The sequence below is a fragment of the Grammomys surdaster genome, unplaced genomic scaffold, assembly GCF_004785775.1.
Source record: "Grammomys surdaster isolate TR1022 unplaced genomic scaffold, NIH_TR_1.0 980, whole genome shotgun sequence".
Taxonomy (NCBI): Eukaryota; Metazoa; Chordata; class Mammalia; order Rodentia; family Muridae; genus Grammomys; species Grammomys surdaster.
Genome location: NW_021605399.1, coordinates 93,527 through 108,626, shown reverse-complemented (window position 1 = coordinate 108,626; position 15,100 = coordinate 93,527). Strand labels below are relative to the sequence as shown.

At 35.2% G+C, this 15,100-nt stretch overlaps 1 protein-coding gene across 1 annotated transcript; it reads left to right on the top strand.

Annotated features, from left to right (window-relative positions):
• Positions 1-9,324: 9,324 nt before the first annotated feature.
• LOC114634551 (olfactory receptor 10AG1-like) lies at positions 9,325-10,269 on the top strand. Its single transcript, XM_028783135.1, has one exon. The coding sequence runs from the start codon at positions 9,325-9,327 to the stop codon at positions 10,267-10,269; it is 945 nt and encodes a 314-aa protein (XP_028638968.1).
• Positions 10,270-15,100: the final 4,831 nt, after the last annotated feature.

The following is a 15,100-nucleotide window of genomic DNA, read 5'->3' as shown; positions in this document are numbered from 1 at the left end:
TGTCTTAAATCTTTGAAATTCTCTGTAGCCCCAGAAGAGGTCACAGCCTTCAAAGTTCTTAAAATACACATTGGTCAAAATATTGAGGAGGTAGAGGAGCCTTTTCAGCAGGTAATGGGAATGCTCCATTCTCCTGTAACAATTCTACGTTCAATAGTATCTCTGAGTTTCAATTTTTCTTAGCCCAAAGTTCACATTAATCATAATAATATGCCTTCCAAATAAAATAATGCTGAAAGCATTATTTTATAATGCCGATACACACTTAGGACAGCTTTTCATAATCTTCAGGAATGTTTGCATTAATGCCTATGGATTCCAATAATTGACACCAGTCATCTCCACAAACAGTTTGCAACTGATGGATAGTTTTAAGGTCATGTGTTTACCAAGATCATGGTCTGTGTAGTTGGATTTAAACTCACTGAAAAAGTAAAGACTTTGAGTTGCTCGTTTGACCAGCAATCTCCGTGACTAATACAAAGCTGTGAACAAAGGATCTAAATATGGAGGCAGCTGAGATTATTTGCTTTCTAAGCTACAGTATTTACAATGCTTTCATGTCAGGAAATATATAATATAGCACTGATCACCATTCTGGTGAGTCATTCTGATTTCCCCCTTCTTGCTGGAAGCATCCTCTTTTCAGAAGCAGCAAGAGTTTCAATCAGTGCCATCTGTTTTCCTCCCTGATAACTTTCTTTTTCATTGTCCTTATCTCTGTCTGCTTCTAGAAAAGCCTATGGTGCTTTAATTATTTTCTCCCTGCTCATGCCACATTAATAGAAAGATTCAAACAAGGAATTTCCAGTGATAACTGCCTCTCTCCATGTATTATTCAAAGCTCTCTGTCACAGCTCTAGATCAAACAATTCTTCTATAGAAAACCAAGGATTTATATGTAGGATCTCAGATCAAAACTTTTCTATCTAAAGCAATTTTTCATATTTTTATTGCATTCTCTTTTACCAGATACCTTCCTACTCTTAGACCTGGCAGCAAAACACACATTTTTTTTGTTTTTTTTTTTAATTAGATATTTTCTTTATTTACATGTCAAATGTTATGTTATCTACTTTCCGGGTTCCTCAGCCTCCGAAACCCCTTTTCCCATTCCCCAATCACCTTGCTTCTATAGGGGTGTTCCTCGACCCAGCAACTCCCACCTCTCCCACCTCCCCACACTGTCATTCCCCTACACTGGGGCATCGAGACTTCACAGGACCAAGGGCCTCTCCTCCCATTGATGGCCGACAAGGCCATCCTCTGCTACATTTGCAGTTGGAGCCACAAGTCCCTCCATGTGTACTCTTTGGTTAGTGATTTAGTTCCTGGGAGCTCTGGGGAGGGGGGAGGGCTGGTTGGTTGATTTTATTTTTCTTCCTATGGGGTTGTAAACCCTTACAGCTCCTTTAGTCTCTAACTCCTTCATTGGGGACCCCATGCTTAGTCCAATGGTTGACTGCAAGTATCCTCCTCTGTATTTGTTAGGCTCTGTCAGAAATTCTCATGAGACAGTCTTATCAGGATCTTGTCAGCAAGCACTTCCCTGTATCTGAAATAATGTCTGGGTTTGGCAACTGTATATGAGATAGATCCCCAAGTGGGGCAGTCTCTGGATGGTCTTTCCTTCAGTCTCTGCTCCATACTTTTTCTCCTTATTTCTTCCCATGAATATTTTGTTCTCCTTTCTAAGAAGGGTCGAAACATCCACGCTTTGGTCTTCCTTCTTCTTGTGCTTCATGTGGTCTATGAATTTTATCTTGGGTATTAGGGGATTTGGGTTAATAACCACTTACCAGTGAATGCATACCATGTGTGTTCTTTTGAGACTGAGTTACCTCACTCAGGATGATATTTTCTTAAACCAGTGTGTTACAGCTCTGATGTAATAGTTATCCGGGCAGTCAGGTGTCAAGGAATACCATCACATCATACAGCATATATTGAGAGAAATATATAGTAGGGCTGCTGCTTCTGCTTGAGTGAATCAGAGCAAGGAACTCAGCAGGAGGCAGGGTTTATAGAGGGATTCTTGGGCAGGGTTATGGGGGTTTTCCAGAGTGTACTGGGTTTGGACGTATTCTGTAGCCTGATCTTGGGGTAACTCTAGCATTGATAGAAATTTGAGCTCAGGAATTAATGGGATTCTGTGTCCTCCTTGGTGGAAACCATGGATGACTCTGTTCCAGAGAACAACATCTGAGTACATTGCAGATGACTGTCTCGTGGGAAGTACAAGGAAAACGTCCAGTATACCTGGCAAGGTCTAGTGACAGAATCTGCAACCTCAGCTGTTTTCTATGGAACTGGCTGTGGGATGAACCCTTTCCTCTAGTACAAAACTATGTGTGTTCTTGGTATCTTTGTCTTTGATTTTGTAATGGGTAAGGCAATAACACAATAGAGATCTCTGATATCTGCTCTTTGGGCAACATCATGGATTGTTGTGATTTTATGGCCTGATCTTTGGCTTTTACTTTCTGTAGGGTAGAATTTGGCTGCTTACATCTTTAGGGGTAGAATACACTCCTTATGGCCTTTAAAATAGTCTAGGAGGCAGCGCCTGGTCATTCCCGACTGGAGGGACTTGCAAATAGGGGATTTTGGTTACTATCAGAATAGTTATCCTGTCCTTATCTAAGTTGGTATTGTCTGCCAAGGCTATGTATTTCCAAGGTCTATGACTACTCAGGCTTGTAAATTTCCACAAAAGCTGCCTGTTTACATTAGCTTATAGCCATCTGTTTCAATGTTTTTCCACTGAGACCCAAGACTTGGTGTTAGTATACATAAAAAAAAAATATTTTTTTTAAAAAAAGAATAGTCATCCTGTTCTCCCTCTTAAGAAAGTCTATTTCCTCATTGACTTATTACTTCATTCCTGAATCAAACAATGAACATCTAATAATATGTGCAGTCTGCAGAAGTCCTGTTCATGTGGTTTCAACAGCCCAGGAGACATAGTTGAGACATTGACTTAATGAAGGAAATGATCATCAGCTTGCTATTTAAGTAGATGGTCCTAAATAGTTAAACTCTCTCTGTATTTATTTTATTTCAAAGTCATAAAGCATACAACTTCATCTTTATTTTCTCAAACATGCTCCACAAAACTAGGCAATGATTCCCTGAATGTTTTCCCATAAGTTTCTTTCTTGTACATCTTACTTTCACTAGGCAGATACAAAATCTTATGGCTTCATAATCAAAGACATCTCTCAGTAGTCATGAATAGCACATAGTATCTTAAACACCTACTTGGCAACACATGCAACGAGTTTTACAACTTGTTTTTCCTACTCTGCTAGTATTTCTATCTATGTCCTGAACAACCATAGCCAAGATAAGGACACTTAATCTCTTAGCCTAATGTCCCATTGACTCTTGGCCAGCAGCTCTTGTGTTCTGAAATGCTGATACCTATACAGATGAGTTCCTTATTCCTGAACTAATGTTCTCATGTTTATGTATATTCATTAACTTATCTGATTCATTCTTGCAAGGGATATTTTCTGAGTCATAGGATTCCATCTACTTTTCTGAGAATAATTATGTGCTCCAAATAACTTGCATGATCTCTACTTTACCTTTCTTAAAACTGGGTTTTGAGTGACTTCGGACATCATTATATCAATCTCATCATGTATTTTTAATAAATTCACCCTAACACTAAAAAGAAATTTCTAATGTTATTGCTCTACATGTTACAAAGTGAAAGACAATGCTGCAAAGGACATGAATAGTATTATACTAGTGGAAAGGGATCACTTCAAGGTCAGTCCCAGAGAAAACAGATTAGATTGCAGAAGAGCATACTGGTCTTGCCAGGTATCCAGGAGATTCTCCCAGGGTGCTTCCCACAAGAAGTGCCAACCACAAAGCACTCAGATGCTGTTCCATGGAACAGCCATAGTTTCCACCTACAATTATTTCCTAGAATCTGAATATAGGACCATCAATTCAATATTCATAGTCCTTAGTTCTCATGTCACTTCACATTAGCAAAATAAACATCATAAGAAAGATGAGGGGAAAAATCTAATGCAATGTTCCAATGTTTGGTTGGAAATAGGGTGTCAGGATGGGGAAAACATACAGAAAAGTATAACAAAGATTCATGAGAGTCTGGAGTGTTTGCAACTTACATAAGAATTGATTCCTCTAAGTTTTTGCTCTCCATGATAAATATCTCTATATGGAAAAGTAATCAAGTATATATTTTTAAAATGTTTTCATGAAAAATTGGAGGGATTAAAGTTAATTTATAAAAGGAAATATAACTAGATTTTATACAGACCCCTACAGATGTTATACTTACTTCAAGTTATTTTACATATAATTAGATGTATAGTAGTCATAATAATCCAAGTGTTCTTTTAATCATCAGGATGTTGGGAATCTGAGTGCAGTAGAGAACTGAGAAAAAGATGAAAAATGTGATATCAATAAATGCTAAAGAAATTTCAAAGTTTGTATTTGTTAATCATGAACATGTTCTGTAACTGCTAAAGTGAAATTTAGATTTTATAGTTGAAAATAATCACTATATTATCATTAATATTTATAATACAATATTTAATTAAGTGCTGTTTACTCTAAATGGAAAGTAAGTCATCTGAGTTAACTGAATCTACTTCACAATAAACCTCTAACCTAAACCTTCAGAAAGAAATCAAATCTAGCTAAGGGGATTTGTTCTGTAATTTTCTGAATTTCTCATCTCTAGTGATTTCTCTTTGAACTGTTAATTATTATGTTTTCCTTTGTCCTATTCGACAAAAGCAACATTGTACTAGTCACAAGGGTAGTTTCCTCTTTGGCAATTTTTCTTCTCTTTAGAGATACATTGTATGTCTATTAACCTTCCCAAGATGTTCTTTAATCTTGGGATCCAAAGAAGAGCAATCTCTTTCATTGCCTGTGCTACAAAATGTGCTTCACTCTGACCCTGGGAGCCACAGAGTGCTTCCTCCTGGCTGTGATGTCCAATGATTTTTACGTGGCTATGTGTAACCCTCTGCCCTATTCTCTAGTCATAGGACACATCTATGGAGCATGCTCTCAGTTGGATCTTGGTTCAGTAGAATGAATTCAGTACTGACAGTGGGCAAACAAAACAAAGTTTCTCTATATCTTTTGCTGGTTTCCACCACACCAATCACTGCTTTTCTGACTTCCTTTATATTTCACCTTACCTGCGAAAACGTATTTATAAAGAGACGATGGTCTTCCTAAATGCTCTTTTGTTTTCCTTGGTTTCATTTTTTATTTACTTATACCCTGTTACAAAATTCTGATGTAAATTATTATCTAAATGATTTTCTAGAACACTCCTTGAGCACTAACTGTTTAATATACTTTTGTATATGTATATGATAAAATAACAAAAATTATTTACTCTTAGCTCTCTGCCAATATCAGTTTTACGATGATAGCTCTTCACAATTAAACTTTATCTGTAAAGTTGAAACTTTTTTGTTGCTATAACTATGAATGGAAAATTAACATAAATTGCAATTCATTCAATGATGCATTCTATTAAATTATGTAAATGTTCACTGCCAAAAAAAGAACTTAAGTGGCTCAGTTAGAAGACCATAGATTGTTGTAAGATATGTTGGAAATAATATAATTTACTTTAAAGAATTAGTGTCAACTGTATTTGAAAATGGAATAACAAGCACTCCTGCAATTTTACATGCAAAGAGTTTGATTTAAATATAACTACCCAAATTAATAACATCATAAAACATAAATCTGGATTTTTATCTTTATTTTCTTTCTGGGTCTAAGATCCTAAACAATGACTTTACACACACTGGAAACTGCTCATCATACAGCTACATCAAGCTCCTAAATGTACTCAGTAGAGTGCATATAGCTATATAATGTTTATAATATTAGAAGCAGTGGACAGAAATCATATATATATATATATATGTATATATATATATGTAATAATTATTATAATAAATAGTTATCTGTTTTTAAATGCTGTTGAAATATAACCATACTTTAGAAAAAATCAATAGACTGATTCTACAAGCATACACAAGTTATTTTCTAGTGAATAATAAGAATTCAATTCAAATAAAATTCCTGAGGATATATGAAACAGCAAAGTTAGTAAAGAGAATGATACATTTTATAATTAACTTAAAATATCTGTTTATTTAATGTGTGTGTGTGTGTGAGTGTGAGTGTGAGTGTGTGTTTGTGTGTGTGCATGCACACCTGAGTGAATATATGGTTTTAAGGGATTAAAGAATTGGGAAGTTAGAATACTGGGAGAATTCTTCCTTCTCATTTAATTGTCCATGGGGACTCTCCATAGTACTTCAAAAAGGTGACAAAATCTCAAGCTAATATGCTTTCTACTTTACTATGTTTTCTGCTTTTAGAACTTATACTTCTTAATAATCATATACAAAAGAGAAGAGCTAAGGGTATATAGTAATAATAGCTTAAGGTATGTTTTCTTCATTAGTTCATTTTTTATTATGGTAAACTCATTGAATGGCAAAAAATTTCATTCAATTAAAATGTAACATGAAAAAAAAAACTTTTCCCCAGAGTAACGCACATCTACCACTGAAATTGCAGTGTGTATTCAGCCAATAGAATATATATTTGAAGATGGTCAGTCTTTGACAAAAGAGAACATTTCAGTCACAGTTAAACTAATTGTTTTTCATTTTCTGAAATTTATCAATCAATAAAGGTAAGAATGCTACCTTTCTTAAAGTCCAAACTGATACCCTTGAGCTACTTTTGAAAAATATCAAACCTACCTATAGTTGTACTTTTACTCTCTTAACAATGTCAGCATTCTAATGGAATCATACAAAATATTGAAAAGAAGTCATGGATATCTGGTTTTTATAACTACAAATACTTTTTTAGAGTGACTATTCTTCCAATATTTGACATTATTAGATCAAATTTAAAAACATGCAAACTTTTAAAATCAAGGAAAAATGACTTGGATTATTGTCACCAATATCATTATGTTATGTGCTAATATGTACCAGGTCATTTTATATTTGACTTGGTATCTGTTTAAATGTATCTGTATTAAATCTGGAGTTCCAACTATAATAGCTGTTCAAAATGTTGATGAATGTGATTGAATCAGTTGGTAATCTACTATTTCCTAAAGTGTTTCTGATTGTTAAGAGTTAATATTCATATTAAAATAATCTGGAAACATTAAAATCCTTCCTTTTGGCATTAAAGACATAAACATTTTTATTCATCATCTTCAATTTATTCAACACTTGGTCAGAGAAATAAAAAAAGTTGGGTGTATACTTATGAACTTAAATGTTCTATTTAATATCACAGTTTATGGTACAGTAACTGAAATCAGTATTTAAAAAAGGATGTCAGTTAAATCAAGTTAAGGTACATCAATCCAGTATGCCTAGATTTAACTTAAATCTTTAAAGGGTACTGTTTTTCTTTTTCTTACTGTGATTACACAGTTCTAAAGAACCCACAAAATATTTTCCAATCATTAGAGACATAAAGCAAACTTATCAAAATATTTGAAGACATTTTTGAAGAAATTGTACTAAGGAAAAATTTTACTGGTAAAGTGTTGCTTAGCAGTCATGAAACCTTGCATTAGATCAAAACCACAAACAAACAAAAAAAACGAATGAAAGAATATCTTGAATCATATCATCGCAGTTCCTCCTTTCCATGTAGTTTTAAATGAAGAAATTTATAATGTAAGTAAAATTATTTGTTCTTTTCAAAATTGAAAGCGATACTCCCGCCCTGAAACCAAGCATTAAATCAGTGAAGTTTAATAAGTATTTTTTAAATTAGAAAAGTAGAAGTGAATCTGTTCCTTGACCAGTTTTTAAATGTTATAAACCTAGCTTAGTTCAACATAGAGATGCATTCTTTTACTTAAACAGTGAGGAGTGACTCGAGAAAGTGTAAGAAGGAAAACACACAACGAAAGAAGAAAAAGACGGCATTTTCTCTATGTGGGATCTTGAAGGAGGTAGTTTGTGAGCAGCATTTGACTGAGCAAACTCAGAATACATAATAGTTTTTAGTCCTCAGTGAAATGAGAAAAAACTATAAAATTGTCTCCATAATTAATTTTTATATTGAATAAAAATGGTGAATAAATGTTACATGAATTTAACGATACAGTGTAGAAATTAAAAAAATTGTGCACTTCTGAGTGTAAAGTCATACCTTCATAATTAGAACTCTTTCCTACTAGTTTCTACACATCAAATTTTCAGTCAATTCAATTTCACATTTTTCTAATTATTTTTAGTCTATTAATGTTTCACATGAAAAATTGTGCAAAGGAAAGAAATTATAGCATCAAATTCCTATCATCGTAAAAATCTGTTTTATTTTTCAAATTTAACATGACCTCAGCTTGTGCCTATGTTTTAGAGCTAAAATCTTGGAGCACCATTCAAACGTAAGTCTTTAATATGACTGGTGGTCTGCCTCCTATTTACTGTGAATTTCACCTTTCCCTTTAATAATGCTTAATGTAGGATTTACTCATCAAGTCTGGAGAACAAATGAGAATTGAGCTATTTCTGTAAGGGTAGATAAAATTAAATTCTCACATATGCATCTACAATTTATGCCTTCTTGGAAACAGAGTCAGTATTCTCTATTGTAGTGTCAGTAGAAAAGATACAAACCATATGCCATGTTCACAGTGATTTGGAAGATACAAAATAAACTGCTTGTTTTTCTTTGCTTGGGTGGTCTATAGTTTTATTTTGTTTTTCTTATTCTGTTTTGATTAGTATGATTTTCAAGTTTTGAAGACAAAATGTAAGACAGAGAAGGTATATAAAGTTTGATTCTAGAACAGTGGGGGGATCTAAAATAGGGTGGCAAAAAACGGTTTAAACATTGTATGAAAATTTATTTAAAAATAATAAAATAGATCTTTATTAGCCTAAAAAGAACACTAAGTGTAATAATAATTACACATAGACACATTAGGGAATAATAAAATAATGTTAAGTGAAAGAACTGAATCATTGTATAAGTGAATATTAATTTGGAGTTGTGTCTCTGAATAGATGATCACTGAAACTGGCATACCTTATTGTTATTAACTAGAACATGCATTAATATTCAGTAAAAATGAAAATTAATGTTTTTCATGGGCCTATTTAGTACCTTATTGTATAGTTTACCATATTTTCAGTTTCTTCTATGAAACTGAGGCATTAAGTATGATGCTATTTTCAGTTTGTAGATAAACCTATAGACAATGACTATAATTAAAGTAAAATAATTATACTTCTGGTTGAATCATGCCCACAGATGGAACACTCAAGGATCAATGCTGAGACTAATGCAACTTCAGTAACACAATTTCTCTTACTGGGGTTCTCTGACCTTCCTAACCTGCAAACATTTCTGTTTGGGATGTTTTCTATAATGTATGTTGTTATCTTAATAGGAAACAGCTTTATACTTGTCATAGCCAGAATTGATCCTGCACTACAAAAACCCATGTATTATTTCCTGGCCAATTTTTCATTTCTGGAAATCTGTTATGTATCAGTTACCCTTCCTAGAATTCTCTACAATCTTTGGACACAAGATAGAAGAATTTGTCTCCTGGCCTGTGCTATTCAAATGTTTTTCTTCCTAATTCTGGCAGCCACTGAGTGCTTCCTGCTGGCTGTGATGTCCTATGACCGCTATGTGGCCATCTGCAACCCTCTGCACTATCCTCTGGTCATGAATCCAACAAAGTGCGCTCAGCTGGCAGTGGGCTCTTGGCTCAGTGGTATCCCAATCCAGATAGGACAAACTTGTCGAATATTTTCTCTACATTTCTGCAATTCTAATATAATAGAGCACTTCTTCTGTGATGTTCCGCCAATTCTCAAGCTGGCCTGTGGGGATACTTCAGTGCATGAGCTGTCTGTCTATTTAGTGGCTATGTTTTTTGTTGCTTCCCCTTTTATGTTGATACTTGCCTCCTATAGCAAAATCATTAGCACCATTCTAAAGTTGCCAACAGCCACAGGACGGGCAAAAGCTTTCTCCACTTGTTCTTCACATCTGGTAGTAGTGGTTTTATTTTTTGGATCAGCTACCATTAACTACTTGAGACCAAAGTCCATTCATTCTGTAGGAACTGATGAACTACTCTCTCTGTTTTACACAATTGTGACCCCCATGTTCAATCCCCTAATATACAGCCTCAGGAACAAGGATGTGATAGCAGCACTGAGAAGACTTTTACTTAAAATTTAGAACTATTGACTTAGGTACTTAGGTGAATAACCAGCTTCTTCCACCCTCATGAGAACAATTTTACCCATGTAGATTGCAATTTACATTGTAACTGTGTCTATACTATCATATGTATTTATGTTTTAAATTGAATACATTTTAATTGAAAATATAATTCCTTTCCCCTTTGACTTTTTTTCTTTTAAACACTCGAATATCTCTTCCTCCAACACCTCCCATGTTACTTATAATATCTCCCTCTCATAAAAGTAACCTCTTTTTCCTTAATTATTGTTGGGATGTGGATATATAGATGAAAGATAAATAAAGCTATAGATATAGATATATTTAGATAGATAGATAGATAGATAGATAGATAGATAGATAGATAGATAGATAGATGATAGATAGACAGACTGGCAGATAGACAGACAGACATATGATAAATATTAACACCACCTTCTAAGTCTGTGGGTTTTGTATGCATATATAATTTAGGTCAGTAGTCATCATTTTCCTGTATTCTTTGTCTGAGGCTAGAACTCCAGGAAATTTTTGATGTCCCTTTTTGCCATGTCCACTAGTGTTGCTGTTGTATTGGTTTTGTTTCTGTAGCCCTTAGTCCAAGATCCTGTTTTATTACAGCAACCTTTTTTAGGTATTTTACCCCTTAAAATCTCTTTATCCACTCTTTTATTATGTTCTCAGATACAATATTTGTAGTGTGATGTATCCCTTGGGTTTTTTTGGTTTTTGAGGTTTTTGTTTTGTTTTTTTCATTTGTGCATTGTATTCAGTTGCTTTCTGTGGTTCCTATTTGCTTTAAAGACAGGCTGTTTTGAATAGGATTTGTGCCAATACCCATAGGTTTAAAGTTAAGATTTTGAATGTAGTATGAATTACACTGAACTACAGAATTGGAGGCAGTTGATTCTTTCCTAAGGCCTCAGGAAGCTGGCTACATTTTCTAGCCTAGACATAGTTTTCCAACTGTTGAATATGTGTTAAATCTAATTAGGCAGGGATTGGTTTCCAACAACATCTATCACTTAATTCACCTTTATACAAATGTTGACATACTAGTAATTGTTGTGATTCATAGATGTTGGATCTGATTGGAACTGTTTAAATGCTTCTCTCCTCTGAAAGTTTGCATAGAGTTTTCTAGAACCCAGAAATTTAGACCACAGAAAATAAGCTTTCAGGCTAGATCCAGTTCAAATCTTTTTTTATTTTATTAGATGTTTTATTTACATTTCATATGTTGTCCTTTTACCCCATCCCCCACCCACCCAGGAACCCCCTATCCCCTCACCCCTCCTCCTTCTTCTCTGCGGATGTAATCCCTGCCTACCCCACCCCACTCCCACCTCCCCACTCTCAAAGTTCCCACCCCCTGGGGCGTCCAGCCTTCATGAAGTCAAGGATCTCTTCTTCCACCTATGCCCAGCAGGTCCCTCTACTCTTACATATTCAGCTGAAGCCCTGGATCCCTCCCTAACTGCTCCCCTGCTGGTGCTTTAGACCCTGGGAGCTGTGGTTAGTTGGTATTGTTGCTCTCCTCATGGGGCCACAAACCCTTTCAGCTCCAATGGCCTTCACTCTAACTCCTCCATTGGGAACCCCATTATCAGCAACTCACAGGCCACATGAAGCTCATGAAGAAGGAAGACCAAGTGGGGTTGCTTCGGTCCTTCTTAGAAGGAGCAACAAAATACTCAAGGGAGCAAATATGGAGACAAAGTGAGGGACAGAAACTGAAGGAGGGGCCGTCTGATGCTGATCCAGTTCAAATCTTAATGGACTTGTTAGTTGTGACACTGAAGGACTAGGGATGACAATCTTAGCTGTTCAATATTAGTCTAGCAAGAAATTAAATTCTGCAGAATCTCCTCCCTGTTGCTATAAATGTGTGAACAATTTTAGGTGAGCTATTTATTTATTTCAAGAAATTCTACATTTCAACTTATTTGTTGTATCCCTAATACAAAACAAAAGACCAAAAACAAACAAAAAAAAACAAAAAACTAAGCACAGAAGCACAAAAATAAAGCCTAAATATGATGAAAATTTTAGTTTCTTTAAAAGACAGAATATTTTAAGAAGATACTTTCATTTTAATTTCAGGAGTGGGATATGGGGCTGCTTTATCCAAAGAAGTTGACAGTGTTTTGCCTTGTGCTATATAACAAGGGCATGATTTTGTCAGCTGCAGATAGCTTTTGTGACAGCATTTTTAGGAATTCTTGGGCCCTTTAAAAGAATATATAAATTCTAGAGCCCTGATAGGGGCTGAGTGAGTGACTGGCGATTGAGTGCTGTTAGTCACTGTTGTTTGAGATTTGTCAAGAAGTCCTGTGCAAAGAAGAAACAAGAAGAAATTGCTTATCTTGGTAGTGAAGATCAAACTTGACCCAAGGAACTCGATGTTCCTAATGAATAGAAAATACTCTAATTATATTTTCAGCATCCTTTCTACTCCTGACATCATTTGGGAACTTCTTTCATTCTCTCTCCCCTCTTCCCTTCTTTCTTTTCTATCTAGTGTTAGGGAGTTGAATATGAAGAAGTTAAAGGGTTGAATAAGTGTGGAAGAAAAAGAACCCACAAAGTTGCCAAAAGGCTGACTACACTTAACTCTTCTCTTTGTTTTCATCTGGAGGATGGGAAGTGTTGGTGGAGGGGAAACTGTAATAAAAATATATTGTATAAAAATATATTTTAATAAAAAGTTATTTCTTCTATGACTTGAAAAAAAGATATAAAAAGGCCGTCCTAATCAATGAGAGTTTGGAAATATTAAGAAACAAGCTCAGGATGACAAGATACATTGTACATTTTGTTAATATTCTGTCTAAACTCCACCTCCACAGTCACCTGGCAACAGTGAGGTATGCTCCTCCCCACAGTTACCTGCCAATAGCCAGGTAGGCCTGGCCCACTACAAAAGGGGCTGCTTGTCCCCTCCTCTCTCTCTTGATCTCTGATCTCTTGAAATCTTGATCTCTTGTTTCTCCCTGTCCCCTCACCCCTTCTCCCTCTCTCCATATGATCATGGTAGGCCTCTACTCTCTCTCTCTCTCTCTCTCTCTCTCTCTCTCTCTCTCTCTCTCTCCCCTCCCCTCCCTCTGCCTCTACTACCCCTCCTGTCTCCCCTCCCCATGCCCTGAATAAACTCTATTCTATACTATACCAGTGTGTGACTGGTCCCTCAGGGGGAAGAGATGCCTTGGCATGGGCCAACTAAAACATTCCCTTCCTTCATACCTCTCCACATACCCACAGAACATATTCTGTTTATCTCTTTATCTTATTATAAACACATCACATTTTTATGATGTTATTTTATTTATTTACAATCCAAATTTTGCCACCCTCCCGGTCCAAACTCCGGAACTTCTTTACTCCATCCTCCCTCCCGTTTGCCTCTGAGAGTGTGCATTTTTTATTATTATTATTATCATCATCATCATCATTATTATTATTTAATCTTTTTTACAGTTCAGTCATTATCACCCTACTGATCTGCCCTCTGACTGCATCTCCAAGAGGATGTCCCAACTCTCCTTCCTAATCCCACCAGACTTCCCTACTCTCCAGGGCTTGGTGCATTTTTAATGACCAAATTGGTTCATAATTTATTTTATGGTATTACACCTGTGCAAATTTCTTAGAATATCTTAATATCATGATGGCACATGCCACTTATCACTAAGTAGGCAGAGGCAACATTACAACTGTGAATTTAATTTTATTAATTATCTAGTGCCATAAAAGTAGAATGATGAAAGGAAAAAAGACAGAAAGAAAAAAGGAAGAAAACAAACAAGTAAAGAAAGAATCCTAGTAGTAGAGTGTTTTCTCATGCAGGAGTCTTTGCCACAGTCCTCAATACTAAAAAGAATACAATATTAATTACTGAAAAAAGAGAGTAACAATTTTGGTATTTATAATAATAATATTTCTTTATAACAACAACAAAAAAGAATGAGAATACACAGGATGATTGTACTCAGATAACTTTTTCATTTAATTCACTTTCTGATTGCATGAATTCCCTTGAGTGACAGGAAACAATAATTTCCTGTTTATTCTTTTATCACTCTTTGTGGTTCTTTAAAAAATTCTTTAAAGAACAACAAATAAAACTAAATAAATTTATGAAGAAATATTACAAATGGTCTAAAAGTCAATGAATGGCTGCCCAAGTTCAATCTGTTTTTTCATATGGCAAAATATCAAGAAAAAAAGTTTGAACGTAGGCAGTCATATACTGACTTTTAGGTCATTTGCAATATTTCTTCCTAAATTTGTTTAGTTTTATTATTTTTGTTTAAATGCATTTATATATCTGTGTGAATGAATTGCCATGTGTTAGTGAGTGTTTATGGAGGACAAAGTAGGGGCCCAGACCTCCTGGGCTGGAGTTTGAGGCAGTGATATTTGCTAGGAATCAAGCTAATGTTCTCTAGTAAAAAAGCAGTCACTCTTTTTGTTGTTGTTATTTTTTTTCTTTTTTTCCCTTTATTGAATTTTTTTATCTATATTTCAAATGTTATCCCTTTTCCAGGTCTCCCATCTGGAAATCTCCTATCCCATCACCCTTACCCCTGCCTTTATGAGGGTGTTCCCCCACACACCCATCCACTTCCACCTTCCCACCCTAGCATTCCCCTACACTGGGTATCGAACCCACACAGGACCAAGAGCTGCTCCTCCCACTGTGTTCAGACAATGGAATATATATGTGTGTGTGTGTATACATGTGTATACACACACACACACACACTGACTGTGGCTCTTCCGTTATATTTTTTTTTTTTTTTTTTTTTTTTTTTTTTTTTTTTTTTTT

Bases quoted from the DNA above. Each gene is read 5' to 3' on its own strand.
- LOC114634551 (XM_028783135.1), top strand. From the start codon at position 9,325: ATGGAACACTCAAGGATCAATGCTGAGACTAATGCAACTTCAGTAACA.